The sequence below is a fragment of the Arabidopsis thaliana genome, chromosome 4 (assembly GCF_000001735.4).
Source record: "Arabidopsis thaliana chromosome 4, partial sequence".
Classification (NCBI taxonomy): domain Eukaryota; kingdom Viridiplantae; phylum Streptophyta; class Magnoliopsida; order Brassicales; family Brassicaceae; genus Arabidopsis; species Arabidopsis thaliana.
Genome location: NC_003075.7, coordinates 17,059,728 through 17,087,626, shown reverse-complemented (window position 1 = coordinate 17,087,626; position 27,899 = coordinate 17,059,728). Strand labels below are relative to the sequence as shown.

The 27,899-nt window shown below is 38.5% G+C and overlaps 4 protein-coding genes and 1 non-coding gene across 13 annotated transcripts; 2 read left to right on the top strand and 3 right to left on the bottom strand.

Moving 5' to 3' along the window:
* Positions 1 to 2,442: 2,442 nt before the first annotated feature.
* On the bottom strand, positions 2,443 to 3,786 carry AT4G36105 (polyamine-modulated factor 1-binding protein). 2 transcript variants are annotated; one of them, NM_001204006.1, is made up of 3 exons: positions 3,100 to 3,742; positions 2,995 to 3,012; positions 2,507 to 2,850 (listed from the first exon to the last, which is right to left on the bottom strand). In NM_001204006.1, exons 1-3 carry the CDS (start codon positions 3,660 to 3,662, stop codon positions 2,676 to 2,678), a joined length of 756 nt encoding a protein of 251 aa, NP_001190935.1. In that variant the 5' UTR covers positions 3,663 to 3,742; the 3' UTR covers positions 2,507 to 2,675. The 2 variants fall into 2 exon arrangements, with proteins under 2 accessions (NP_567997.1, NP_001190935.1); NM_119777.4 differs by lacking the exon at positions 2,995 to 3,012 and having other exon boundaries at positions 2,443 to 2,850; positions 3,100 to 3,786.
* A 235-nt stretch (positions 3,787 to 4,021) lies between these two features.
* AT4G36100 (Sec1/munc18-like (SM) proteins superfamily) lies at positions 4,022 to 5,118 on the bottom strand. The gene is made up of 2 exons (NM_119776.2): positions 4,731 to 5,118; positions 4,022 to 4,676 (listed from the first exon to the last, which is right to left on the bottom strand). The coding sequence occupies exons 1-2, from the start codon at positions 5,046 to 5,048 to the stop codon at positions 4,284 to 4,286; spliced, it is 711 nt and encodes a 236-aa protein (NP_567996.1). The 5' UTR covers positions 5,049 to 5,118; the 3' UTR covers positions 4,022 to 4,283.
* A 40-nt stretch (positions 5,119 to 5,158) lies between these two features.
* Positions 5,159 to 6,352, bottom strand: AT4G09245. Of its 2 annotated transcripts, NR_144101.1 has the most exons (3): positions 6,127 to 6,352; positions 5,831 to 6,014; positions 5,159 to 5,377 (listed from the first exon to the last, which is right to left on the bottom strand). It is a non-coding gene; the product is annotated as an uncharacterized misc_RNA (transcript). The 2 variants fall into 2 exon arrangements; NR_144102.1 differs by lacking the exon at positions 6,127 to 6,352 and having other exon boundaries at positions 5,224 to 5,377; positions 5,831 to 6,076.
* Positions 6,353 to 6,837: 485 nt separating this feature from the next.
* On the top strand, positions 6,838 to 9,513 carry AT4G36090 (oxidoreductase, 2OG-Fe(II) oxygenase family protein). 5 transcript variants are annotated; one of them, NM_001036717.2, is made up of 6 exons: positions 6,838 to 7,119; positions 7,401 to 7,994; positions 8,099 to 8,184; positions 8,271 to 8,581; positions 8,678 to 8,749; positions 8,915 to 9,513. In NM_001036717.2, the coding sequence occupies exons 1-6, from the start codon at positions 6,957 to 6,959 to the stop codon at positions 9,249 to 9,251; spliced, it is 1,563 nt and encodes a 520-aa protein (NP_001031794.1). In that variant the 5' UTR covers positions 6,838 to 6,956; the 3' UTR covers positions 9,252 to 9,513. The 5 variants fall into 5 exon arrangements, with proteins under 5 accessions (NP_001031794.1, NP_195332.2, NP_001328937.1 ...); NM_119775.4 differs by having other exon boundaries at positions 8,271 to 8,749; NM_001342403.1 differs by having other exon boundaries at positions 6,841 to 7,119; positions 8,678 to 9,403.
* A 74-nt stretch (positions 9,514 to 9,587) lies between these two features.
* AT4G36080 (phosphotransferases/inositol or phosphatidylinositol kinase) lies at positions 9,588 to 27,848 on the top strand. 3 transcript variants are annotated; one of them, NM_001204004.1, is made up of 35 exons: positions 9,620 to 10,056; positions 10,263 to 10,978; positions 11,125 to 11,250; positions 11,351 to 11,436; positions 11,611 to 11,719; positions 12,213 to 12,308; positions 12,439 to 12,501; positions 12,586 to 12,645; positions 12,898 to 12,963; positions 13,243 to 13,324; positions 13,425 to 13,549; positions 13,630 to 14,862; positions 15,479 to 16,468; positions 16,548 to 16,883; positions 17,060 to 17,318; positions 17,405 to 17,510; positions 17,601 to 17,627; positions 17,735 to 18,125; positions 18,475 to 18,624; positions 18,699 to 18,920; positions 19,101 to 19,322; positions 19,570 to 20,220; positions 20,554 to 20,811; positions 20,886 to 21,233; positions 21,615 to 22,003; positions 22,079 to 22,496; positions 22,641 to 23,939; positions 24,259 to 24,519; positions 24,612 to 24,902; positions 24,981 to 25,367; positions 25,536 to 25,964; positions 26,111 to 26,389; positions 26,543 to 27,094; positions 27,179 to 27,388; positions 27,512 to 27,801. In NM_001204004.1, the coding sequence occupies exons 1-35, from the start codon at positions 9,999 to 10,001 to the stop codon at positions 27,629 to 27,631; spliced, it is 11,415 nt and encodes a 3,804-aa protein (NP_001190933.1). In that variant the 5' UTR covers positions 9,620 to 9,998; the 3' UTR covers positions 27,632 to 27,801. The 3 variants fall into 3 exon arrangements, with proteins under 3 accessions (NP_680770.2, NP_001190933.1, NP_001190934.1); NM_148404.4 differs by having other exon boundaries at positions 9,588 to 10,056; positions 17,405 to 17,627; positions 27,512 to 27,848; NM_001204005.1 differs by lacking the exon at positions 17,601 to 17,627 and having other exon boundaries at positions 17,405 to 17,552.
* Positions 27,849 to 27,899: the final 51 nt, after the last annotated feature.

The window sequence follows — 27,899 nt, the reverse complement described above, 5'->3', positions numbered from 1 at the left end:
AACCGTTACATTTAATAGGGGCGGGTGATATAATTGAATTTTGTATCGTCTTAAAATTATACGAAAAACGATAAAAATGATACTGTTGTGAAAATAGAAGAGAGGAGAAAAGTAAAAACGAAAACCCAAAACGTGGAAGATGGGATTTTGTCGTATTTATGGGATATATATATATATATGTATGTATGTATGTATTATAAGAGAATTTAAAGAAAACAGAACAAAAATAAGAGATGGTGTGTGTAGGGACAAAGGAGAAGAAGGACAGTGAGAGAATCAGGTGGAAGTGAAAGGAACAACACTTGGCTGTCCTGAATTGGCGCTTCTGTTGTGGTTCTAACTTGTAGACATGATCCCTCACACTCTTCATTACCCCATAACCCCAATTCTTCATCATCATAACCAACTTTTCCACACTAATAATTCTCTTGATTTACCTATTCGAGTCACTATATACATTACAGGGACTCCATGTTCTTATTCAGTATGGCCATATTCATTTATTTGAAACAAAAAAAGTTTATTGAACTATATTGTGAAACTATGATTTATGAATGTTTACTTCTGATCTAAAGTCGTAAAGAAATATTTTTGTGATGTTATTGTATGTTCAAGATGTATAGCTTACATACCAAGGTAAGCTGTGTGGGTGACATTCACAACATAAAAGAATGACAATATTTAATAAAATATATACATTTACAGTGTAATCATTTTATCTTTAATCTTGACACTTATATTCACATGAAACAGTTCTGCCGAAAAGTTGAATTATGTGTGATCTTGAACTTGAAGCCCTGTCTAAATTAAAGTGAAATTTATGTTCTGGAAACTACTAATATCATATTTTTGGATACCTTAGCCAATTACATGTCTACAACAAAAATAATACACTTAAAACCTTTACACTATAGTACAAAAGAGGTTGATCTTGCAAGGTAGGTATGATGTGATGTATCTCTTTACAAGCCATGCATAGTCACCAATCAGGCTTCGGTGATGGAAATTAAGATTTTCTCCAAATTATAAAACTACAAAAGTGACAGTTCCTTACGACAAAAAGCATAACATATTGAAATTAAGACTTATTTTGAAAGATTTTTTTTTCCCAGTTTCCCTACGAATTTATATTCCAATACAAAAACTATAAAAGGGACAACCCCTAACGACAAAAAGCATAAAAGAATATTAGAACTAAGTTTTTTTTTTTTGTTTTTTTTTAAAGAGTTTTTCCGAACTTCCTTACAAATTCAATTTCCAATTTTAAAATTATAAAAGGGACAGCTCCTAACGACAAAAATACATAAAAGAATATAAAGAGTAGTTTTCCTTATTTTTTTTAGAATTTCAGTTTCCACTCCAATACCAAAAAATGGACAGCTCATAACAAACAAAATGCATAAAATATATCAGAAATAATATTTTATTGTAAGGGAGTTTTTCCAAAAAAATTCCTACAAATTCAGTTTCCAATCCAATACCTTTAAAAGGGACAGCTTTAAAAGATAAAATCTTTTTTTAAAATACATAATATACATGTGCATAATACCTCAACCACCGATACAAGAAATAAACTTGAGAAAATAAGATAATTAAATGTTAAACAAATATATAAATGTCTGCTAAATCCACAGAAGAAGAACTAAAGAGAGAGTTACAAAAGAGTTGCTCATATCCCTAAACTCTGTAGGATCCATGTCTGCAAAAAAATGACTATTCCATGTGGCAACAACAACTCAGCACCACAAGCTGACAAAGATTCCTCCAATGAAATCTGAGCCACAAAATTTGATTTTGGATAACTTATGATGAGAGAAGTTTTGCTCTCCCACCACCATGTTCTAAGGCCACCAGAGTAAAGCATTGTCTTCTGTCTTTCAACTGATTAATACTCTTTGCAGTTTTTATGTGAGTTTTTGGCAAAGCAAAGAAGACACTCTCTGATAACTGTCAGTGTCGCAATCTGTATTCTAGTTCCCCCATTTGTAGGAGAAGTGTATGTGTTTTCTCTTCCAGATTTAGAGAGACTAAAGAAGTCATTTCAAGGTGTTTCTTGTTTGTAAATGCTTAATATCTGTGGATACTCATGTTCTGTGAATGAAAATGACCATAGGAGAGAAATGATTTATAACATATAGTACACATGAGGCAATACCTGTCGATGTGAGTGTGACCATGGTGGAAGAATTTAATCCTCTCTGCTTGTTTTTTCCACTGATTGATTAGAGACGACCAATAGATAGTTGGTTTTAATAATTTGTCCCCCAAAAGAGAAGAAGAAGAAGATATACACAACTTCTTTCAAAATACCAAGTCAGAAACATATTCTTGAATCATGATCTTCTTTCAACCTCCAAAATTGAATTATGTGATCTTGAAACTTGATCCTTGTCTAAACCAAATGAAATATTTATGCTTTGCAAAATCTTACTCATATCATATGTTTAGTGTCATGATAATGTTTTCAGAAAATTAGCAAGTGAGCAGGGACAAGGAGTTTAACAAGTGAGCAGATCAACTATGCTTGCTTTATTCAAAGCCATGTTCTACAGATAGTTTACCAGAATTTTCAAATCTTAAAAAAAACAGAAAAGAATCCGATAGAAAAATGCTATGTCGTCCAAGGATTACACCTAGAATATCTTCTCTTTTGCCAAGAGATGAAAGATTCAGAATCAGATGTTTGAAGCATTCAGAGCCATGACTTTGCATTGTTCATTTAAGGCCAGAAGCTGAGCTTCTTTCTTATCAAGAAGAGTGGTCAGCTTCATGTTCTCCTCCATCAGCTTTTGCACTTGTACCTCTTTCTGCGCTTTCTCGCCTTCCAATTGTGTCGACTTAGCAACCAACCTGCTTCCACCGTAATAAACATATGACAATAGCTTCAGTAACATTGAAATACATAGCAATTGTTAATAAATTCTATAACTCGTCAGCTGCTTGTACTATATATTGATTTTTCTGCTCTTCACGCTATCATAGACATTGCTTTACATACTTTGTAGTTTGTACCTTTCCAAAAGGAACATCACATATATACATGTCTTATCATTTACATAAAACAGCTAACAAGTTGCAAATAAAAGAGATGAGACTGACCGGGCTTCAATGGTTTGGAAGTGCCGTCTGGAGGAAGAAAGAAGTGTATCTAAAACATTGTTGGAAGCAGTGAGGGCATTTTTAAGCGACTCACACTCTGTCATTACAATCCGTTCCGTCTGTTCTAATCTCAAGGACAGATTCTGGATTTGGACTGTCTTCCTTGTAATTTCTTCCTCACATATAATCACCTTCTCCTTATGAGAACACGTTTCAGATTCTGCCGCTGTGACCCTCCTCAAAAGAGACTCCAGCGCATCAGTAATAACCATTTCTATGGATTGGAGCGTATTCAAAGTATAGACTCCATCCTCTATAACCAAGGAATCCTTGTTCTTGTTGGTTCCAGCCAATGTAGTATCATCTTTAAGTTGTAGCTGTTGAGCACCGAGTGACAGACCAGGAACGGCCAAGATTCTAGCTTTTGATCTCAAATAGCTCAAGCTTGTTGCAGCTGATTTGACCCTATCTAACAAAACCTTTAATTCCTTTCTTGCGTCTTCCTCTGAACAGTCATGGGACATCTTGACACCTTCAGGTTCAGCCATGCTAGTACCAGCCATTTGTCCACAACTTAATAAAAGAAGAAGCTTTCTTTCTGCAAATCTGCAATCATTTAAAAAAGAAGCTTAGAATCCAAAGTAAATCCAAAACGCAATCTTTAGTCTAGTTAACGGCGGAACCAACTTCGTTGACCTAGAAATTAATTATTCGGAAATCAAAAGTTCTGCTTAACTTTTTTATTTTTTAAGCAACAAACTCACTTCAAAATAAAATTAATATAAATTTATTTTGGTTATGGATATATTAAATAAAAGCATATACAGTACTAGTATTGTGTAAATCAAATTAAGTCTTTAAACATTACCAAAATAAATAATTAAAGTTTTGGATGGTCAAGAATTCACCGAACCACCTAGTCCCACCTTGTGTCCCAACACAGCTAGCTTCCATTAAGGATTTCTGTGGCTCCATAGATAATGTTCTCAACTGTCTCTTGACGCTGTGTGAGCTCCTGCCAACTTTTATTTTCTACGTAGTTTCCTCCACCGACCATGAAAACTATCGCTTCTCTAAACGGTCCCTTCACATGGCTACTACTACTAGAGCCTGACTTTGAAGCTCTCGGGTCCAGTATTAGGTATGACTCTGTTTCCAGGTTCGGTTTTCCTTCAGTTAAGGCTTCAACACTCAACAGCCCTTGCCACCGCTAGTTTCTCATCACTGGATAAGAGATTCTTGACTCCCGCGCGGTCACCACGTTTATAGACTGGCCATAGAGCAATATGACTTTTGCTGGCTGAGTTTGCTGCTAAAGAAACGTTCAGCGATTTGATCTTTTTCACATACTGAAACGTGCTTGTATCTATCTTAGCTTCACGCAATGCTGCTTCCACAGCTTCAACTTCGGTTTGGTTAACGCTTTCTAAGGAAATTAAGTACATGATTGCAAACCGTAACTTGTCTATATTAGTACCTTTCGCCTTCAAAACAGATAGAAGCTCGGTTCTGTTGATGCTGCCTATCATCATCATCATCTCCTTCTCTTTCTCATCGTATGCATCCAAAGATTGCTCCTTGATATGTGATTATCATCCAATAATTAAGTGTTGCCAATACACAGAACAAACCATTAGCGACCTTTTCACCATGACCTCATAAGTCTTCAACAAACTCTGCTGCTCTTGAATCTCTGCAGCTAAACGAGAGTCTTGTGGAGAGACACATACAGGCTTGGGGTTATTCTCTCTGTAAAAATGCTTCATTTCGGAAAGATTCTTGAGTTCAGAAATGACAACTTTGTCCGCTGCCTGAATCTTCTCGGGATCGTAAGGAGTATGAGCACTTTGAAGCTCGATATAAGCAGATTTCAAGGACGAGATGTTTCCAAAGAGATTGGAGATAAGTGCTTCCATAGCTTCAGGATTTTGATTGATAGACTCTTCCATTGGTTGAGGATGGATTATGTATGTGTTTCATGTTTGGATCATAAAAATATAAGAGACAGTGAAATCAGCACTATGCATGTCACCAACAGAAAGTAAATAAGAGTATCAAATACTATAACAAGTACCTACAAATTTGCAAAAGAACGATCCAACTTGCAAAAAAGGTTCTTAAATTCGAAAAACTATTGTCGCTTGGGGGAAAACAATGATAACCAAGAACTCACAGTCCCTAAAGTCAGCAAAGCTTTATTTATATAAGACCTTTCCTTGCGCCTTAAACCACTGGTTTCAGCCTTTGAGCTCTCAGAACCTGTCAGGTCAATGAGGTTCTGCAGATATATGTGAAAGTGAAATTATGGTCAGTTGTTCATCTTTAAGTGTTCAGACAGTGCAATAATAAACAGTTTGTCAGAGTTAATGAAACAGTAAGCTATTACCGAACATAAAATCACTTGATAAAAAGAAAAGATGTTATAGCAGCTCCACTTTCATTATTGTCAACCAATGTATTGACCACGGGTGTCATAAGAGAAAAGTTCTACTAGGTTGCAAAGTGTGTAAAGCAGAGAACTAAGCTAAAGAATGCAACTATAAACTAACTACAGTAAAAGTAAAGGCTTTATATGGTCAACAGAACGACAGTAGCTACATGCATAATGTGAGTTTGATTTCCTGTCTGGGACCTCACTCAAGTATAAACCAATGTTAACAATCCACAGAACAAACATATCAAACAAAGTGATTGTGACAATTTCTTTGGAATGCAAAGCCTTAGGCGGTACCTTTCCTGTATAATGTAACTGTGGCTTGTTATGGCTATCCACAGATGTCTTTGGATAAAGTTTTGAAGACGACGTTGTTGAAGATACAGGGGAATCACAAAGGCTTTAACTTGCTTAATCCAGCATTTGTAGACTTTGATACTTGTTTAGATCCTATCACAAACGAAATTCCAACTTCCGGTGACTGAAAAAAAAGATGCAAGTACAAAACTTTATCAAATAATAAGAGCTAGCAACAAGTATACTATTGCACTTTTTTTGAGTTTTTAAGCCAATCAGAAGGCTCTATTTCGTACCCTTTCCAATTCATGACTTTTTTTATCGACGCACATCTCTCCAAATTCTCCATCGCGTGACTCTTTTAGTTTTTTTCAACAAAACCAATGAAACCGAACCGAAATCAGTTTTAATTTCAAAACCAATGCATACCAAACCGAATCAGCAAATAGTGTGAATCAACAATTCTGGACAGAAATTTTCTCAACATCTCAACAACGGGAAAAAGAGAAAACACCACAACTCAAAATCACAAATCATAGAAAAATATCCAAAAAAATCACAGTAGCCTTTGATTAAACTTTCAAATTGCAAAAATCTCAGAATCAAAGCCAAGAAGAATCCTGAAGATTTCTACTTCCATGGCATCCAATAGTGGAAGAAGAACAATCTACTGCTTCAATTAAACATGAAAAACGACTCAAAGAGCTTAGCTTTACTAGTTTTAGTAAAATTTCTCGGCAACAAAGTCAAAACAGACATGAACGCATAAAAAAGATACTAAAACACATTGGAGGAGCTCTTCCTCACCACGAGCTTGTAGAGTGGAAGCTGTTGTATCACAAAACTACCCTTTTGTAAATATTTTCGTTTCCGGGTTAACGTAAACTTAAGTGGGCCTTTTGATTCATGGGCTTCACGGACCAGAACTTTTGTCGGCGTTTTGTAGTGGTAAATTCCAAAACTACCCTTTTGTAAATATTTATAAGCAAATCCGACCTAAATTTGTTATCAATGAAAGACGACTCAAAAGAGCAAAGTAAACGAACTCGAGAAAAGTTTGTTCGATCCGTACAAACTGAAACTAAAGTACGGAAACAGCGAGATTTGGTTTGTGCGATAGAAGATAATGGAACCAAATTATGAGGAAGATGTTTTTCTCGCCAAGTATCAATCATCCGAACTTAAGATTGCTTCTGAATTTCTTACGAATTGGTTGCCTTTCTTATCTAGAGATCTCTGCAACGACTGTGCTCATGTTCTCTCCGATCGAATCCGTTCTCTAGACCCAGGTTTGAATTCTTCTTCTCTGTTGAAAATTCTGATTCTTTTTTCATAATTCGATTAAAGAAACGGAGGAGAATTTTCGTTACTACTAATGTTGTGTGTTCTGTTTCGAAATTTTCTTCAGCTATTGAATTCAATTTAATGATTGGAGTTACAATAATTTCTAAACTAATTCATAGATTTGTGATGATTAGAGATATCGAATATTCTATGTAATCAAGCTATCTTCGTGAGATTTCTGTATTTGTTCTCTTACCTTATGTGTAATTGTGTTTCCTTATTACAGAGCATTGTAGTAATGGAGAAGTTAAAGCGGGTTCTGGTTCAATGGTGGATAACATGGAATCTGAAGAAGTTGATAACATGGAATCTGAAGAAGTTGATAACAAGATGGACAATATTTATGACGGGAAGTTGTGTGTTTCTCACTCATTAGATAGTTTGAAAGCTGGGGCTTTTGTATTTGGATCTTTGTCAGACAGTGTAAGTCATGCAATGCCATCATCTCAGTCAACTGTTTCTGAGGCGGCAAGTGCACAAATGTCTTGGGCTGATATGGGAGAAGAAGATGGGCTCGAGGAGGAAGACCAGAAAGAGAATGAATTAGGTTCACATGGAGTTGATGTGAGTCCTTCCGTTGGAGACTCGATGAAGACTCCTGAGAAGCGTAAATTGTCTAGGGAAGAAAGAGAGCGTTATCGGTTTATGAATGTGAAGAAAATGAAAGTGTTTTCTTGTTATGAGAAAGTTAGAGGGAGGTCTGTTAATATTCTCGAAGGACTTGAATTGCATACCGGTGTTTTTAGCGCGGTGGAGCAGAAAAAGATTGTTGATTTTGTCTATGAACTACAAGAGAAAGGCCGTAGAGGAGAATTGCGAGGTTTGCTTCTGGTTTTCTTTCATTGCTTTTTGCATAATGTGAATTTGAAAACTCTAAACGGTACTTATCTAATCTTGAATTTTTGGTTCTTTTTCGATATCTAGAGCGTACTTTTACCGCTCCGCATAAGTGGATGAGAGGCAAAGGACGAGTTACTATTCAATTCGGATGTTGTTATAACTATGCACCGGTAAGTGACTCTTTCCTCATCTTTAAAAATGAAAACATTTTATCAACTATAGTGAATATGGAAAGAGTTTTTTGTTTTTTGGATAGGACAAAGCGGGAAACCCACCCGGAATCCTTCAACGTGGAGATGTTGATCCAATGCCATCTATTTTCAAAGTAATAATCAAAAGGTTGGTTGGGTGGCATGTACTTCCTCCAACTTGTGTACCGGATAGTTGTATCGTCAATATCTATGAGGAAGACGATTGCATACCTCCTCACATCGATAACCATGACTTCCTCCGCCCTTTCTGCACAGTATCATTCCTCAGTGAATGCAATATACTCTTTGGTTCAAATCTCAAAGTCTTAGGACCTGGTGAATTCTCCGGTTCTTACTCTATACCGCTTCCTGTCGGGTAAATCACTAAAGTTTGCGTACCCTCTCTGAGTTTATTCTACTGAAGCTTCTGTTGCTTAACTTTTTGACGAGTTTTTCACTTTTTTTGCTTCAGATCAGTTCTAGTGCTCAAGGGTAATGGAGCTGATGTCGCTAAGCATTGTGTACCTGCCGTTCCCACAAAGAGGTAATTTGTTAGCACCTTGATTGTTTGTCAACGTTTATTTATATGTTTGGTAATGAAACCATTACTCTCTCTTTTTACAAAAGGATTTGGTGTTTTGCAATTTATCGGTGTTATCTCGTTTTGTTTTGTTCATACTGTTTTTGCTATCGTCGGTTCTGCTTTCAGGATATCGATCACGTTTAGGAAAATGGACGAGTCGAAAAGACCAGTCGGATTCACCCCGGAACCTGATTTGGAGGAGATTAAGCCGTTGCCATACGAACACACCACGCCGAGTACTCCTGCTGATGCAGTCATTAGCTCTTCAAGATCCAGCATTGATCAAAATGGTAGTAATCACAACAATCGAACTGCACATGGAGGAGGAAGCAAGTATCGTAGGTCGAGAGATTATCATTCTGAGAGTCGAGAGCGGTCATCATCGGGCCAACGAAGAGAAACTTCACGACATACTCCTAATAGGTCCTATAGACCCAAGGTTACTAGCTCCGACAACGTCTGAGAATTTGTAACACGAACATAATATTTGATTTTACCACAGAACAAATTATAGAAATTGCTTCTAATAATTCTTTTCGTTTTGACCGAATTTTTTACGATAATTTCAACTATATGGTTGAATAGACGAAAATATCATCCAATTGGTTTCTTCTGAAAGAAAAAAAAAATGGCGTGAAAGATTTCTCTCTTTTTTTCTGTAAACTTTCATTCTCCGTGTAAAACTTGTTCGATGATTATAAAAAACGAACACAACTATATTATCAGTGTTAATTACATTTCCTTAACCATAAGATTTTGTTTTCTTCGCATTTCTGAAATTTGAGGGAACAATGGGGACTTTTTATATAAAAAAAGTTGGGACCTTTATATATAACTCGGCTGCTGAATTTCGTTTCGTTGCACTGCTACGCTCGAGTTCTCAAAGGTTCTCCTCGCTTTCTCTTTTCAGGGGAGTCTCGCAGAGAGACCCACACCAAAAAAAAAAATCGAGAGGGAAAATTCATCATCTTCCATCGTTAACCTCGAGGCTATTGGTGTTATACCAGATAACCGACTCTTATTAAATTAGCTTAATTTGATAAACCCTTGTTAGTGTCTGACCTAGTGGAGCACCTTGGGCTTAGCGTTAGGGATCGTCGCGGTTTGGGTTTTAGAAAGGAGGAGGAGGAAGCAACGTTTACTATTCCTACTATGTGACGGAACCCTAAGACAGCGTTTTCGCTTGTCTGGGTCAGCTTTTTTTATAGCCATGAGTCCAATTCAGAATTTTGAGCAACACTCTCGTCGTCTCGTGGAGCCTGACCTACGTAATACCACTCATTCTCTGCTCTTTCTCTTCATTTCGTCGTTGGGTTGTTTGTTTGTTGCTCAGAATTAGTTTCTTTGATTTTGGATTTGAAAATTTCTTCAAGCTTTGATTTTGTCTGAGGAATTTTTGTTTGATTTTGAGTCAGTTCAAGTTAATTTAAAAATGTAGCGACACTTACTCGAAGCTTGTTTTTGTGTTCTATAGCTATTGAGGAGAGGCTTGCGATGGTGGTGGAGGTCAGGGACAGTCTAGAGATCACACATACGGCTGAGTACTTGAATTTTCTGAAATGTTACTTCCGGGCATCTTCAGTGATTCTTCTTCAGATTACAAAGCCTCAATTTACTGATAATATTGAGCACAAACTACGCAACATTGTGGTTGAGATCCTCAATCGTCTACCACATAGCGAGGTTCTTCGTCCTTTTGTGCAAGACCTCTTGAAAGTTGCAATGCAGGTGCTCACGACAGATAATGAAGAAAATGGGTTAATATGCATTCGCATCATCTTTGATCTTCTTAGGAACTTTAGGCCAACATTAGAAAATGAGGTTCAACCATTCTTGGATTTTGTCTGCAAAATATACCAGAACTTCAGATTGACGGTTAGCCATTTTTTCGAGAATGTCAAAATGGAAGAAGTGAAACCTGTGGAGATACCTACACCATCTGATCAGTCGCTGTCCATTACTGCACCTTCCAGGAATGGGCAGATCAACCCAAGTACTCGTTCATTCAAAATAGTCACAGAGAGCCCCCTCGTCGTTATGTTTCTTTTTCAGCTGTATAGCAGACTTGTTCAGATTAATATTCCTAATTTGTTACCCCTGATGGTTGCTGCTATATCTATTCCTGGACCTGAGAAAGTTTCTTCACATATGAAGCCTCAGTTCATCGAACTGAAGGGTGCTCAGGTTAAGGTGAGACAATGGCTCTCTATCCAGAAGGAAACCATAACTTATTTGGGCAGTGAGAAAAATATTTAATTAAGGCCTACACTGCCTTGTTGTTTCACCTGAATTATTTTGTTTTTTAAGGGATATTGACTTGTAGTGTTTGTTTGCAGACCGTTTCCTTTTTGACTTATTTGTTAAAAAGTTGTGCCGAATATATCAAGCCGCATGAAGAAAGCATTTGTAAGAGCATTGTAAATTTGCTTGTCACCTGTTCGGATTCTGCATCTATCAGAAAGGTGGAGAACTGTCTGTTCCTTTTTCTTCTTTATGTTTTCACCTTGTAATACAGTCATGGGCTTGCAAGTAAAGAATATTTTTTTGGTCTATGAAATGCAGGAACTATTAGTCTCACTAAAGCATGTACTTGGGACGGATTTCAAGAGAGGTTTATTTCCTCTTATTGACACTCTTTTGGAAGAGAGGTATAATGTGCCTTTTTTGCCTTTCTGAATTCTTAAACTTGTACACCTGTCAGGAAGCTGTTTTGTTTTATCAAGTAGACCTTCTACTGTTCTGTATAATTTCACTGTGCCGCAGTATAATATATTAACAAATAATGACTTATGTCATCTATTTGCTATTTTTTTCTGTGTCAGGGTTCTAGTTGGAACGGGGCGAGCATGCTTTGAGTCTTTGAGACCTCTGGCTTACAGCCTACTGGCCGAGATTGTTCACCATGTTCGAGCAGATTTGTCCCTTTCTCAGGTGCTTCCCGTTGTGTCTGTGCAATTTATTTCTTACTTTACCTTATCTTTGTTTTTGTTTTTATTTGTTAGTCCTCTCTTCCTAGATTAGCTCTTCTTAGTTGAGAGAGTTAAGTTCTGGAAACTTTGCAAAACATTGGATTCTATAGTAGGTGAGACTAATGTGTTCCAGTACACACAGTTCTTGCTATGTATATGTGGTTGTGTATTAAAATAGATCCTCATCTTAACAGTCTTATCAATTGTGATCAGAAAGTGCTCACACTTGGGAAATATGTTCCTTGCTTATAGACTTGAAACCTAGGGCCTCCCAAAAAATTCTGACAGATCGAGATGCCAATAAACAACTAATCTTAGGAACAACATATTGGTCAATCTTTCTTGCCAACATCAATCAGGCTTCTCTCTTTTAGATCTTTTCCCATTCCATTGTCTACTCTATGGGTGATTTTTCTTTTACAATTCATCTTATTTGACTGTAAACAACGTGGCAGTTATCGCGGATCATCTACTTATTTTCAAGGAACATGCATGACTCGACCCTCTCTCTTAACATCCATACAACTTGTGCGCGTCTGATGTTAAATCTGGTAAACCTATTTTTTTCATCTAGTTTGCCTTATTTAAATTCGATATATTACTTAACATTTATGTGACATAATCTCTCCATTATGTTTGAATCAAGATTTTAGTATAACTTAATACTTATATTGGGTTCAGGTAGAACCGATATTTGAGAAAGGCATTGATCAGCAGTCAATGGATGAAGCGCGAATATTGTTGGTATAACTTTACACCTGAGAGCTCATATTAGAATCGGTTGGCTGCTCTAATCATTAACTTACTTTACTCATCATCTGTTTATAGGGACGTATCTTGGATGCCTTTGTTGGGAAATTCAATACCTTCAAGCGTACTGTTCCTCAGGTAATTCTGGTGGCTTTCCAAGTTTCCATGTTGTTTCAGCTTTTTAGCGTTGTTGTTTATTGTCTTTGTATAGGTTTTGCTTGATATGCCAGTTTTTATATTTTATGTCTAGCTGTAACAGATTACATGGTTTTGTTGAGAAATCTTGAACTTTTGTTGCAAAAAAAGAGAAATCTTGAACTTTTATCGATTCTGATTGGCAACTCTTTTATTTCAATGATGTGTTACTTAGTCTTGCTTTCTCCTTCATAGCTTTTAGAGGAGGGTGACGGAAAGGATCAAATCACTTTGAGGTCGAAGCTTGAACTTCCTGTCCAGGTAATTATCTATGGTGGCTGTTTTGTCTTAGTAAGTACCCAAATTATCAGCCAATGGGGGATCGTGTTCCACACTTCCGCTGTTATGTCCAAACTTAGTAGTTCCATAGCGTTCTTTAATGTTCTTATGTCCTCTTATATAGAGGTCTACTTTCGTTTCTAAAGCCTGTTATTATTTCTACTGAAGCATTATTTTCTTTATTAATAATTCATTATATTTTACTTTGGATAGAAAGTATCTGGCAAAAAAATATTAATTACCAAACCATGCTGGTTGCAGGCAGTTTTGAATTTGCAGGTTCCTGCCGAACATTCCAAAGAAGTGAATGATTGTAAGAATCTGATCAAGACACTGGTGATGGGTATGGAATTTTGGCCATACTGACGTTTCACCTTAGTGGATCAGTTATACTTATTGATTATGTTTGTTTATGTTAAGCACTTTTCCTACTTTCTATTCAGGAATGAAGACAATCATATGGAGTATAACCCATGCACATTTGCCCCGACCTCAGGGAATGCACCCACAAGCTCTTGCGTCACAGTCATCTGTTACTCAGGTTTTTAAAGGAATGAGAGAAGATGAGGTATTGAATGTTAGATTGTTTAGTGTAGGCATTAATAATGTATGGCTGATAAACAACTAGTAATCTCTACTTTCAAGCAGGTATGGAAAGCCTCTGGTGTTTTAAAGAGCGGTGTCCATTGCCTAGCTCTCTTCAAAGATAAGGATGAGGAGAAGGAAATGCTAAATCTTTTCTCCCAAATTTTGGCTGTTATGGAACCTCGTGATCTAATGGATATGTTCTCTATATGTATGCCTGAACTTTTTGAGTGCATAATCGACAATACTCAACTGGTTCAAATATTTGCCACTCTTCTGCAAGCTCCCAAAGTATACAAGCCATTTGCAGATGTTCTGATTAATTTCTTGGTAAGCAGCAAGCTCGATGTTCTGAAGAATCCAGATTCAGCTGCAACTAAATTAATTCTGCATCTGTTCCGGTGCCTCTTTGGGGCTGTGTCAAAAGCACCATCTGATTTTGAACGGATATTGCAACCTCAAGTGCCTCTTATTATGGAAGTCTGCATGAAGAATGCTACTGAAGTTGAAAAGCCTCTTGGTTATATGCAATTGCTCCGAACTGTTTTCAGAGGACTTGCTGGATGTAAATTCGAGCTGCTTCTTAGGGATTTAGTCCCTATGCTGCTACCTTGTCTTAATATTCTTCTGACAATGCTCGAGGGTCCAGCCGGGGAAGACATGAGAGATCTTCTGTTGGAACTTTCTTTGACACTCCCTGCACGCTTAAGCTCCTTATTGCCTTACCTTCCCCGTCTCATGAGGCCTCTTGTATCCTGTTTGAGAGGAAGTGATGAACTTGTGAGCTTGGGGCTACGCACCCTTGAATTCTGGGTGGATAGTCTAAATCCTGATTTTTTGGAGCCAAGTATGGCAACTGTAATGTCTGAAGTGATCTTAGCATTATGGTCTCACTTGAAGCCGGTGCCATATCCTTGGGGTGGTAAAGCATTACAAATTGTGGGAAAGTTGGGTGGTCGCAACCGGCGATTTCTGAAAGAGCCACTTACACTTGAATGCAAAGATAATCCAGAACATGGGCTTCGCTTAGTTCTGACTTTTGAGCCGTCCACTCCATTTCTTGTGCCAATGGACAAATTCATTAATCTTGCTGTAGCAGCTGTTATGCAGAAAAACCTCACTACAGAGATATACTACAAAAAGCAAGCTCTAAAATTCCTCCGTGTTTGCTTGTTGTCTCAGCTTAATTTGCCTGGGTGTGTCACTGATGAGGGTCAGACGACCAAGCAATTATCAACTTTGTTACTTTCCTCTGTTGATTCATTTTGGCGCAGGAGTGAATCAACAGAAATAGAGGTTGGTTTTTGGAATTTCTCTTATAATCTTAATCCCTTTATAGTTTTACTCTGTAGCTTTCTGGTCAATGTCAAAGTTGCTACTCAGTTGGCTGACGTTTTCTTAAACCATTACCTTATCTCCATTATTCACAATGCTTCATAAATTAGGTTTTTGACATCACGTGATGTTGAAGACGGGGCTACCTGTTAGGCGATAGTTTCTTGATTGAACCACATTGACTGATTAGATTTTGTATTTGTTATCTTGTTGCCATGCGTTTGTATTTTTTAAAAGAAAAGGAGCTAGGACTGTTTCATGTCATTTCTTGTGAGTTGCCTATTTTTAACTTAAATCATTTGTGTAATGGTCTAATAGGATGTAAAGGATTTATTTATAGAGAGGATCTTTTTGCTGCTGATGGTTTCTTGATTGAACCACATTGACATGAGACATGATTCGATTTTGTATCTGTTATCCTGTTGCCATGTGTTTGTATTTTCTGAAAAAACGAGCTAGGACTGTGTCATGTCATTTCTTGTGAGCAAGTTATTTTTCTCCTTACATGATATGTGGTACGTGGTGTCATAGGATATAAAAGGATATATTTATTAAGAGGATCATTTTCCTGCTGCAGGCTGACTTAGGGGTTAAAACAAAGACGCAGTTAATCGCTGAGAAGTCGATCTTTAAGACACTATTGATAACTATAATTGCTGCCAGTTCTGATCCGGATCTCAGCGACTCCGATGATGACTTTGTTGTAAACATATGTCGGCATTTTGCAATTATTTTGCATGGGGACTATACTTCGTCGTATACTTCCACTAGTGCTGGTCCACTTGGGGGTTCTTTGATTTCAACAAGTTCCAAGCCCAAGAATAATTGGTCTACCTACTTAAAACAGCTGGATCCCTTAATATTTTTAGATGCTCTTGTTGATGTGCTTGCAGATGAAAACAGGCTCCATGCCAAAGCTGCTCTGACTTCGTTAAATGTGTTTGCTGAAACTCTGCTGTTCCTTGCTCGTATCAAACATGCTGATGTGCTGATGGCTAGGGGTGCTCACAGTGCATCTATGATTGTCTCCAGTCCTTCTACAAATCCGGTATATTCACCCCATCCAAGTGTGCGAATACCAGTGTTTGAACAACTTTTACCTCGGTTGTTGCATTGCTGTTATGGGAGCACATGGCAAGCGCAAATGGGAGGAGTAATGGGATTAGGTGCGCTGGTAGGGAAAGTGAATGTTGAAACATTATGTCTGTTTCAAGTAAAAATTGTACGTGGTCTGGTCTATGTCCAAAAGAGGCTTCCTGTTTATGCTAGCAAAGAGCAAGACGAGACAAGTCAGGTTCTTATACAGATTCTAAGAGTGGTTAATAATGTTGACGAAGCAAACAATGATGCGCGCAGACAAAGCTTTCAAGATGTGGTAGAATATCTTGCTACTGAATTGTTCAATTCTAATGCATCCATCACAGTGAGGAAAAATGTTCAGAACTGTCTTGCACTTTTGGCTAGCCGGACTGGTAGTGAAGTATCTGAACTGCTTGAGCCTTTATACCAGCCTTTGCTGCAGCCACTTATAATGCGTCCACTTCGATCAAAGACAATTGATCAACAGGTGCCTCATTCTGCTATTTTTTGGTTGTTGTAAATCCTTTCTGGACTTCTGTCTTACCTTCTTTAATATGGCCTTATAGGTTGGAACTGTGACAGCTCTGAATTTTTGTTTAGCACTGAGGCCCCCCCTTCTAAAGGTGACTCCAGAGTTGGTTAATTTCTTGCAAGAAGCGTTACAAATAGCTGAGGCTGATGAAGCTTTATGGGCTGTGAAGTTGATGAGTCCTAAAGTCCTTACATCATTGAACAGACTTCGAACAGCTTGTATTGAGATTCTGTGCACAACTATGGCTTGGGCTGACTTTCGAACTCAAAGTCACAATGAACTACGTGCGAAGATAATTTCCATGTTTTTCAAGTCCTTAACGTGTCGAGCACCAGAAATTGTGACCGTTGCCAAGGAGGGGTTAAGACAGGTTCGTAGTTATCTGTCTTTTGTTTCCAATTCTTGCACGCACATTTAATTTGAGGATTTTGAAGATAGACTTGATGGAATAGGTTTTCCTCTACCTAAAAGCCCTCTTCTCTTTCTGGGATAAATGATGTTATTTAATATACTATTTTGCTGTTCTGAAACTCTGTTTTTCTTTAGGTTATCAATCAACAACGGATGCCCAAAGAACTTCTTCAGAGTAGCCTCAGACCTATACTAGTTAATCTGGCACAGACAAAGAATCTCAATATGCCTTTACTCCAAGGTCTGGCACGTCTTCTTGAACTTCTATCAAATTGGTTTAATGTGACATTAGGATGTAAGTTGCTGGAGCACCTTAAAAAGTGGTTAGAGCCAGAGAAACTTGCACAGTCCCAGAAATCATGGAAAGCTGGTGAAGAGCCGAAAATTGCAGCTGGTAATCACGTTCTTGGAAATATATAAAAACAGATGCCTGGTCATGTGATTATATATTAACACATTTTTTTGTTCTTTCTGTGGCAGCTATTATCGAGCTCTTCCACTTACTTCCACTTGCTGCATCAAAATTTCTAGATGAACTTGTAACATTAACTATCGACTTAGAAGCAGCTCTTCCTCCAGGACAAGTGTACAGTGAAATTAACAGCCCATACCGTCTCCCGCTTACCAAGTTTTTGAATCGATATGCAACTCTAGCTGTCGATTATTTTCTTTCCAGATTAAGTGAACCAAAATATTTCCGAAGGTAAGAACAACATTGCATTAGAATTTTCTTTTTTCTTTCACATCTCATGTTAGGCTGAATGTGACCATGGGGTAATGAGTGTTTCCCTCTTTTCCGTATAATGTCAGGTTTATGTATATAATTCGATCAGATGCTGGCCAACCATTAAGGGAAGAACTTGCAAAATCTCCACACAAGATACTTTCATATGCCTTTCCTGAAATTTTGCCAAAATCTGATGCCATACTGAGTGCAGCAGCTTCAACTCCTCCAGCTGCATCATCTGGAGATGAAAAACCCACCCCTATGAAATCAGAAAGTTCTAACACGCCATCAACAAAATCAAATGTAGCATCAGATGCGTATTTTCAGGGTCTCTATCTTATCAAAACAATGGTGAAACTGATACCCAGCTGGCTGCAGAGCAACCGTACTATTTTTGATGCCTTGGCCCACCTTTGGAAATCACATGCAAGGACATCTCGTTTACAGAATGAGCAAAATTTGACTTTAGTTCAGGTATTTTCATCTACTTCTTATTTTCATAATTTTCTACATTAGCTTTGTGTTTCAAACTGAAATTAAATGCTCACTTTTAGTGTTTCCGTGTCTAAAACTGATGTGGGCATCAGAAAGACAGAAACCATCTCACAATTGCAAATTTGCCTGATGTAAATAGATGTAGATGTTTCAAATAGTCCATACTAGGTGTTGTGTTTATCGGGAGTCTTTATGGTCTTGTATGTTGAGAGCCTCCTGACTTATATCTATACCATCTTGTTTTACTGGGATACTCGTTCCCCATCAAAATATTAAATTTATTCAGAAAAATTGGCCATCTCAAATCTTTATTTTCTCAAACTCGCAGGTAAAAGAGAGCAAATGGCTTGTCAAGTGCTTCCTCAATTATCTGCGACATGAAAAATCTGAAATGAATGTTCTTTTCGATGTTCTCTTAATTTTCTTGTTCCATAGTCGTATCGACTACACCTTTTTGAGGGAGTTCTACATTATTGAGGTATCTTTCTCAAAATTTCATGCTTGATTCTCATATGTTGCAGCTCTAGTAAAATAACTAGGTTCTTTCATCAGGTTGCAGAAGAATATCCACCAAACATGAAAAAAGCAATTGTTTTGCATTTTCTAAACCTTTTTCAGTCGAAACAACTTGGCCATGATCATCTGGTTCAGGCAATGCAAATGCTTATTCTTCCAATGCTTGCCCATGCCTTCCAAAACGGCCAAACTTGGGAAGTTATTGACCCTGATATAGTCAAGACCATTGTTGAGAGGCTTCTTGATCCACCTGAAGAGGTTGGTTTCTTTCTCCTCTAAGCAACTTAAATTTTTGTTGATACAGAAATTAATGTGGGGAAAGATTACTGTATTATTTTCTGGATGTAAATGGTAAGGATAGTAACCTGTCCAATTTGTTATTTCTGACATGGTCTTATTGTACTTGTTCTGATTTACATTTCATCTCAAATGTTGTAGGTTTCTGCTGAATATGACGAACCCTTGAGGATCGAACTTTTGCAGTTAGCTACTTTGCTTCTAAAATATCTTCAGAGTGATCTGGTTCAACACAGAAAAGAACTTATCAAGTTTGGATGGAATCATCTCAAACGGGAAGATAGTGCCAGTAAACAGTGGGCATTTGTTAATGTTTGCCACTTTTTGGATGCTTACCAGGCTCCAGAGAAAATCATTCTCCAGGTACCATTTCAATTTTCTGCCAGGTACCAGTGGGCATTTTAATTTCTTTGGTGATGTTTATTGTTCCGTATTGTTTCTATTGTAGAGTGAAAATTGGAACTTCTTATAAGAGAATATGTCATCTTTACCTCTTTTTTCCATTATCGAGCTTGCAGATTGTCATTTCTAACCTGAAAGCAAGCATGTGCCTAAAATACTCCTCCATCTAATCCAGTGTTAACAAATGTTTTTTGTCGACTGGATGTAGGTTTTTGTTGCGCTTCTTAGGACATGCCAGCCAGAGAATAAGATGCTAGTTAAGCAAGCCCTGGATATTCTAATGCCAGCTTTACCTAAAAGGCTTCCACTTGGAGATTCAAGAATGCCGATTTGGATTAGATACACCAAAAAAATTTTGGTGGAGGAGGGTCACTCAATTCCAAATTTGATCCACATCTTCCAACTCATTGTCCGGCACTCAGATCTTTTTTACAGCTGTAGAGCACAGTTTGTTCCTCAGATGGTGAATTCTTTAAGTCGTCTAGGTTTGCCATATAACACTACAGCAGAAAATAGGCGGCTTGCAATTGAACTTGCTGGATTAGTTGTCAGCTGGGAGAGACAAAGACAGAATGAAAGTAAAATGGTTACTGATGGCGACGCAACCAGTGAGGTCAGTGATGGGTTACATCCTTCATCCGGTGTTGATCCTAAGCTCTCAACCGCTGGATCTTCCATATCTGAAGACCCAAGTAAACGAGTTAAAATTGAACCTGGTCTCCCATCATTGTGTGTTATGTCACCTGGTGGTGCATCGTCAATCCCCAATGTAGAAACTCCTGGATCTGCTACCCAGCCTGATGAGGAATTCAAGCCAAATGCTGCAATGGAAGAACTAATCATCAACTTTCTTATAAGAGTAAGGCTTTACACCTCCCACCTTCTACCTTGGGGCATGTTAATACTTGCTGGTTTTGATCTATTGGGCGGGGGAGTTACAAAATTACAGAGGCCCGTCCTCTCTGAGTAATTTGCATTCTAAAGAAATGATGTTTGGCGGTAGCAGTCTTAAAGCAGTATAGTATTCTGTATGAAAATCTATAATGAGATTATGCGGATTGTAGGTTTTCTTTTGGATCTGGTTAAGTTCTACACCTTATTGACCACCTCTAGTCTCGAATTATGTTGGTTGATCGTGATATTATTCTCTTTATGACTGTCGTTTTAAGTTTCCTTTCTCTTTCTTGAACAGGTAGCTGTGGTAATTGAGCCTAAGGACAGGGAAGCCAACACTATGTACAAACAAGCTTTAGATTTTCTTTCACAAGCTTTGGAAGTTTGGCCAAATGCGAACGTCAAGTTTAACTATTTAGAAAAGCTGCTTAGCAGCATGCCACCGTCTCAATCAGATCCGTCCACCGCACTTGCTCAGGGCTTGGATGTCATGAACAAGGTTCTGGAGAAGCAGCCACATCTTTTCATTAAGAACAACATCAGCCAGATCTCACAGGTATAATTGCTCCAGATTTAATCTAATATATGAAAATATTTCTATTCTTTGCTGACTGTTCTGTTCTTCACCAGTTCCTTGAGCTATCTTTCAAACACAAGATGTTGGACGCTGGTAAATCGCTATGCTCTTTGTTGAAGATGGTCTTCATTGCCTTCCCACAGGATGGAGCTAGTACGCCTCCTGAGATAAAGCTATTATATCAGAAAGTCAATGAGCTGATACAGAAACATGTGCATGTTGTTACTGCTTCACAAGCTTCTGGAGATGATAACTCTCTCGGTTCAGTCAGCTTTGTACTTGTTGTCCTCAAAACCTTGGCAGAGGTTCAGAAACACTTTCTTGATCCTTATGTACTGGTGCATATCCTTCAGCGTCTTTCGCGGGATCTGGGATTGGCAGCGGGTGCTCATCCTAGACAAGTAAGTTATTCTTTAGTAAGAGCTACCTTTCTCTTAAGAGATAAAAATCGTATGTTTTATATTTGAGCTTAAACGGATTTTACATGGTATTCACCACATCTTATTGACAGTATTAGAATATCTAAATATAATGTGTCGTCTAAATAGCTATACGATCTTCATTTCATGCCTTGTAAGATTTTAGCTTTTATATTCCTCTCACTCATCATCTTGCTGGCATGTTTTTGGTCTGTACGTATATACTATCAAAGTCAAAATATCATTTCTGTCTCTTTAGCTAGCTCCTGTAAAATTTCCTATCTTCGAAATAATAATCAGGTATCCATTACATGCTTCCCCAACTATGGCTTACTCTTGTGGCTTTTTGCTGTCCCTTTTCAGAGCCAGCGGATAGAGTCTGAATCTGCTGATGTTGGGGCAGTCGTATCTAATATAAAGTTGGTCTTGGAACTTATTGATGAAAGGGTTATGCTTTTAGCGGATTGCAAAAGACCTGTGACTCAAATATTGAACACTTTGCTTTCAGAAAAGGGTACTGATTCTAGCCTGCTTCTCTGCGTGCTAGACATGTTAAAAAGGTGGGCTGAGGATGATTTCGGAAAGAAAGGTTCTTCTGGGTCCTCTGGTGCTTTTCTTACCCAGAAGGATATAGTTTCTTTTCTTCAAAAGCTTTCACAGGTTGATAAGCAGCATTTCTCATCTGTTGCTTTGGATGAGTGGGATAAGGTGTATCTCCAGCTTTTATATGGACTTTGTGCCGATTCAACAAAGTAAGTTCTTATTTTAATCTTATGTTGATTCAAAGCTTTTTATGAGAGAGACAATATCATCTGTTTCACTGATAGGTATCCGTTGGCACTCCGACAAGAGATCTCTCTGAAAGTTGAGAGACATTCCATGCTTGGTTTACGGGCAAGGGATCCTGATATGCGAAGGAAGTTCTTCTTGTTATACCACGAATCTCTCGGAAACAATTTGTTTGCACGATTGCAGTACATTATCCAAAACCAAGATTGGGAAGCTATGAGTGATGTCTTTTGGCTCAAACAGGGTCTTGATCTCCTCCTAGCCATCTTAATCGAGGAGAAGCCCATTACTCTAGCACCAAATTCTGCCAGGGTAGTACCACTTTTACCTTCACAAAATCCTGGAGTACATCACCAACCACCTGTTATGCCGGAGGGACCTGAAGAAGTTGCTTCAATGTTTGATAGCATTGTTATGAAGCATTCACAATTTCTTAGCGCGGCAAGCAAACTTCAGGTGATTGCTGAGTCGTTATGGTGTTTTCGTTTGTCCTGTTAAATCGAAAATAGTTATGAATTATTTAAGGCTCTTTGGTGTTTTATTCACTTTGGAAGCTGCATTAATCTGAACAAATTATATGTACTCTTTTTCCCGCTATAGGTTGCTGATGTTGTTATCCCTTTAAGGGAGCTGGCTCACACAGATGCCAATGTTGCTTATCATTTGTGGGTGCTAGTATTTCCAATTGTGTGGGCAACCCTACACAAGGAAGAGCAGATAGCATTAGCTAAACCTATGATTTCTCTCCTGTCAAAGGACTACCACAAGAAGCAGCAAGGACACAGGCCAAATGTTGTGCAAGCACTTCTGGAAGGGCTTCAGTTGAGCCACCCTCAACCTAGGATGCCTAGTGAGCTTATCAAATATATAGGAAAAACGTACAATGCATGGCATCTCGCATTGACTTTACTAGAGACCCATGTCATGCTGTTCACGAATGACTCGAAATGTGCTGAGTCTCTTGCTGAGCTTTATCGTTTGTTAAATGAAGAAGACAGGAGATTTGGATTGTGGAAGAGTAGGTCCATCACTACCGAATCGAGAGCTGGATTTTCAATGGTTCAACATGGTTTTTGGCAGCGTGCTCAGAGCCTTTTTTATCAGGCGATGGTTAAGGCAACCCAAGGCACTTACAATAACACCGTACCTAAGACTGAAATGTGCCTGTGGGAGGAGCAATGGCTCCACTGTGCCACTCAACTTGGTCAGTGGGATGCCCTGGTGGACTTTGGAAAAAGCACTGAGAATTATGAAATTTTGCTTGATAGTCTTTGGAAAGCTCCAGATTGGACATACTTGAAGGATCATGTGATACCCAAAGCACAAGTAGAAGAGACGCCAAAGCTTCGTTTGGTTCAAGCTTGTTTTTCCCTTCATGAAAAAAATGCAAATGGTGTCGGAGATGCTGAAAACATAGTTGGGAAAGGTGTTGATCTTGCCTTGGAACAGTGGTGGCAGTTACCGGAAATGTCTCTTCATGCTAGGGTGCCTCTACTGCAGCAATTCCAACAACTAGTGGAGGTCCAAGAGTCTTCTAGAATTTATGTTGACATCGCAAATGGGAGTAAAGTTCCTGGAAATGCTGCTGTTGGGGGACAGGGAAATCTATATGCAGATCTGAAGGATATTCTTGAGACTTGGAGGCTGAGGACTCCAAATGAATGGGACAATATGACCGTCTGGTATGATATGCTGCAGTGGAGGAATGAAATGTATAACGTTGTTATTGATGCATTTAAGGACTTTGTAACTTCAAATACTCCACTTCACCACCTCGGTTATCGTGACAAAGCTTGGAACGTCAATAAGCTTGCTAGGATAGCTCGGAAACAAGGGCTTTATGATGTTTGCGTTCAGATACTTGAAAAAATGTATGGGCACTCACAAATGGAAGTACAGGTACAGTTCTCATAGACCTTTAACTTTATTAGAATTTGAGCAGATTTCATATAGTTGCAGAACTGCATCTTTGAATTCAACAAGTAGTTTTCACATTAATTTGCTTCTTTTTTAAAAAACTTTCCCTCGTTTATTAAAAAATGTCTTGGCGTAGCTGTTAATCCATCCATTAATATGTGTGTGATATTTGAAGCCATGTATGCCACCTCATCCTTTGCCATGATCCTATATAATAAGTTGCCGTTCCCTGAATCTGTGTTTGTTTGAGGTTGAAAGATTGTTATTTTTAAAGTTGTCTTGGTCATGTTTGTGTATGCAGGAAGCCTTTGTTAAAATTAAAGAGCAAGCAAAAGCTCATCTGGAAACGAAAGGAGAGCTTGCTACTGGTCTTAATCTTGTTAATAGCACAAATTTGGAGTTCTTTCTAGCGAAGAACAAGGCAGAGATATTTCGACTAAAGGGGGATTTTCATTTGAAGCTAAACGACACTGAAGGTGCTAATCTTGCATATTCCAACGCAATCACCCTATTCAAAAATTTACCCAAAGGATGGATAAGCTGGGGAAATTACTGTGACATGGTATTTCTTCTGATTAGATCCTGCTTCTTTTCCTACGCTATTAACAGTCACTCTCCTCATATTAGACCTTATATTTTACTTTCGTTTTACAGGCATACCAAGATACACAAGATGAAATCTGGTTAGAATATGCCGTCAGTTGCTTTCTTCAGGGTATAAGATTTGGAGTTTCCAATTCCAGAAGTCACATGGCTCGTGTTCTTTATCTACTTAGTTTCGATCCAACAAATGAGCCTGTTGGTAGAATATTTGATAAACACTTGGACCAAGTACCTCACTGGGTATGGCTTTCTTGGATACCACAGCTATTGATTTCATTGCAGCGAACTGAAGCACCCCATTGCAAATTGGTTCTAATGAAAATTGCTGCAGTGTTCCCGCAGGTAAGTTCCTTTTTGAATTTTTTAGATGAACTTTTGTTTTTGGTCATTTCATGAGTATGAGACTGTTTTCCATTTCAGGCTCTCTATTACTGGCTTCGCACATACTTACTGGAACGCCGTGATGCAGTAAATAAATCTGAGCTTAGCAGAGTAGTTTTGGCTCAAAGAATGCAGCAGAATGTTCCTGGTGTGAGTGCGGGTCATGGTGGAGGTAATTTACCATCAGAAACTCAAATCCATCAAGGTTCTCAAACTAGTGGGGCTGTTGGAACCCATGATGGTGGTAATTTACATGTGCAAGAAAGTGAACGTGCCACTATGATAAACAATGTGCATTCGGGGAATGATCAGCCTATGAATCAAAGCAGTTCAATGGCAATCTCTGCTGCTGGTGCTTTTGATGCTGCAAAGGATGTTATGGAAGCTCTTAGGAGTAAACATAACAACTTAGCCAGTGAACTTGAGGTAGTATTCTGTTGGTGAATATACTTGATTTCTTTATATTCTCTCCATACAAAAAGAGAGTATAGAAAACGACTGTCTGGTACAAGTAGCTTGGATTCAGATTTTGACTCACTTGCACGTTTCCTGCTTCTTTACTTGGATAATCTAATGATGTATAATTCCTCTCAGGTTCTTCTCACAGAAATAGGTTCGAGGTTTGTTACTTTACCAGAAGAGAGACTTCTTGCAGTTGTGAATGCTTTGTTGCATCGATGTTACAAATATCCAACTGCCACCACTGCTGAAGTTCCCCAACCACTCAAGAAAGAACTCTCGGGCGTATGCAGAGCTTGTTTTTCTGCAGATGCCGTGACCAAGCATGTCGCATTTGTGAGAGAATACAAACAGGATTTCGAGCGTGACCTTGATCCAGAAAGTAATTCATTCCCTGTCACACTCGCAGATCTGACAAAGAAACTGAAAGACTGGAAAAACATTCTTCAGAGCAATGTTGAAGACAGGTTCCCTGTTCTGTTGAGATTGGAAGACGAGAGCAAGGTGCTGCGCGACTTCAATGTTGTTGATGTGGAGATACCAGGACAGTACTTTGCTGACCAGGTAATTTGGATTGTTATCCTCGTCTCTTGTTTACTTACAACGTTTACATTCTCTAGAGGGGCTATAAATTATAGAAGTTTTGCCCTTCATTCTTTTCTTTTCTCTTTGTGCTTGGTGGTGACCTAATTATATGTTTAAATGCGTAGGAAGTAGCACCTGATCATACAGTAAAGTTGGATAGGGTTGGAGCAGACATACAAATTGTACGAAGGCATGGGAGCAGCTGCAGACGTTTGACTCTTATTGGCTCTGATGGCTCGCAAAAGCATTTTATTGTTCAAACATCATTAACTCCTAATGCGAGGAGTGACGAACGAATCTTGCAGCTTTTCCGCGTGATGAATCAAATGTTTGACAAGCATAAAGAGTCGAGAAGACGCCATTTAGGACTTCACACTCCAATCATAATCCCTGTCTGGTCTCAGGTATACCTTGAAAAAATTATAATTCATGTCCGGTTCACTTTACGAGATTTCCCTGAAACTTCACATATTCAGCTTAGCTATCCTTTTCGCTGTCCATAATAAGAGTAGGTAAATCTCTCTAGGAGTATCGCATGCTAACATTTTTCGTCACAGGTCCGAATGGTTGAGGATGATCTCATGTACAACACTTTCCTTGAGGTGTATGAGAATCACTGTGGAAGGAATGGTCGAGAGTCAGATCTTCCTATTACCTACTTCAAGGAGAAACTCAATCAAGCTATCACAGGGCAAATCTCACCAGAAGCAATTGGAGATCTTCGGCTACAGGCTTATGGTGAAATCACAAAGAACATAGTCAATGACACTATATTCTCTCAGTACATGTACAAGACATCAATGAGCGGAAGTCATCTTTGGGCTTTCAAGAAGCAATTTGCTGTCCAGCTAGCTGTCTCCAATTTCATGTCCTTCATTCTACAAATTGGTGGGAGATCCCCAAACAAGATCTTGTTCGCCAAAAATTCTGGAAAAATGTTCCAGACAGATTTTCACCCATCTTACGATTCCAATGGGATGATCGAGCTCAACGAACCTGTGCCTTTCCGCCTCACAAGGAACATGCACGCATTTCTCTCTCATTTTGGTGTCGAAGGTCCTCTCATGTCAAACATGTGTTCCGCATCTCAAGCAGTTTTTTCCTCCAAGGTAATAGAAAATATTACCTAAGCTCAAGTGGTGCACTCAAATCATTTGGCCTCTAACCTCTTCTTCTCTTTTGCAATTTTGCAGCAAAACGAACATCTTCGGTATCAACTAGCCATGTTCTTTCGCGATGAGCTTCTGTCATGGTTTGGAAGAAGACCTCTTGGAGTGCCTATTCCTCCTGTTGCAGGAATTGCTACTTTGAGTTCACCCGAGCTGAAGCACAAAGTTAACTCTAACGTGGACGATGTCATTGGACGAATCAGAGGAATAGCACCACAGTATTTCTCTGAAGAGGTAGAATCAGTTTTTACATCTCCACGAGTTTTTGATGCTTACTAACATTCTCATAAAACTCGGAGACGGTCCTGTCCATTCTCTGAACTAATAAATCTGATATTTTCGTGTTATTCATTTCAGGATGAGAACTCGGTGGAGCCGCCACAGTCTGTACAAAGAGGTGTGAGTGAATTGGTGGAGGCAGCTTTGTCGCCTCGCAACCTATGTATGATGGATCCAACATGGCATCCTTGGTTCTAACTTGCTTTGAAGGAAACTTTTAACCATTTTGGGGTAGAATCTGAGTTTGAATTGGTTAGGTTTGTAAATAGTTAACCTTATGAGCTCAAAACTCTGTTAGGGTTTTTGTTTTTTGAATGATTTGTATTGCAACATCTCATCTTTCAAGTAAAAAAACTGGAAGTTTCTCTACACACAACAACTCACAAGTTTAAATGGTAATAACCAAAATGAATGGCCAACGCTAATAACTGCCGAAATAGTGGTTTATTTTCGTGCGCAACAAGAT

Excerpts from the sequence above, each read along its gene's own strand:
- AT4G36105 (NM_001204006.1), bottom strand. The coding sequence starts at position 3,662 with ATGGCTGGTACTAGCATGGCTGAACCTGAAGGTGTCAAGATGTCCCAT.
- AT4G36100 (NM_119776.2), bottom strand. The coding sequence starts at position 5,048 with ATGGAAGAGTCTATCAATCAAAATCCTGAAGCTATGGAAGCACTTATC. Across the intron at positions 4,677-4,730 it reads TGGTGAAAAGGTCGCTAATG|GAGCAATCTTTGGATGCATA; the intron begins GTTTGTTCTGTG and ends TCACATATCAAG.
- AT4G36090 (NM_001036717.2), top strand. The coding sequence starts at position 6,957 with ATGGAACCAAATTATGAGGAAGATGTTTTTCTCGCCAAGTATCAATCA. Across the intron at positions 7,995-8,098 it reads CCGTAGAGGAGAATTGCGAG|AGCGTACTTTTACCGCTCCG; the intron begins GTTTGCTTCTGG and ends TTCGATATCTAG. Across the intron at positions 8,185-8,270 it reads GTTGTTATAACTATGCACCG|GACAAAGCGGGAAACCCACC; the intron begins GTAAGTGACTCT and ends TTTTTTGGATAG.
- AT4G36080 (NM_148404.4), top strand. The coding sequence starts at position 9,999 with ATGAGTCCAATTCAGAATTTTGAGCAACACTCTCGTCGTCTCGTGGAG. Across the intron at positions 12,309-12,438 it reads CGCGTCTGATGTTAAATCTG|GTAGAACCGATATTTGAGAA; the intron begins GTAAACCTATTT and ends TATTGGGTTCAG. Across the intron at positions 20,221-20,553 it reads TCATCAACTTTCTTATAAGA|GTAGCTGTGGTAATTGAGCC; the intron begins GTAAGGCTTTAC and ends TTTCTTGAACAG.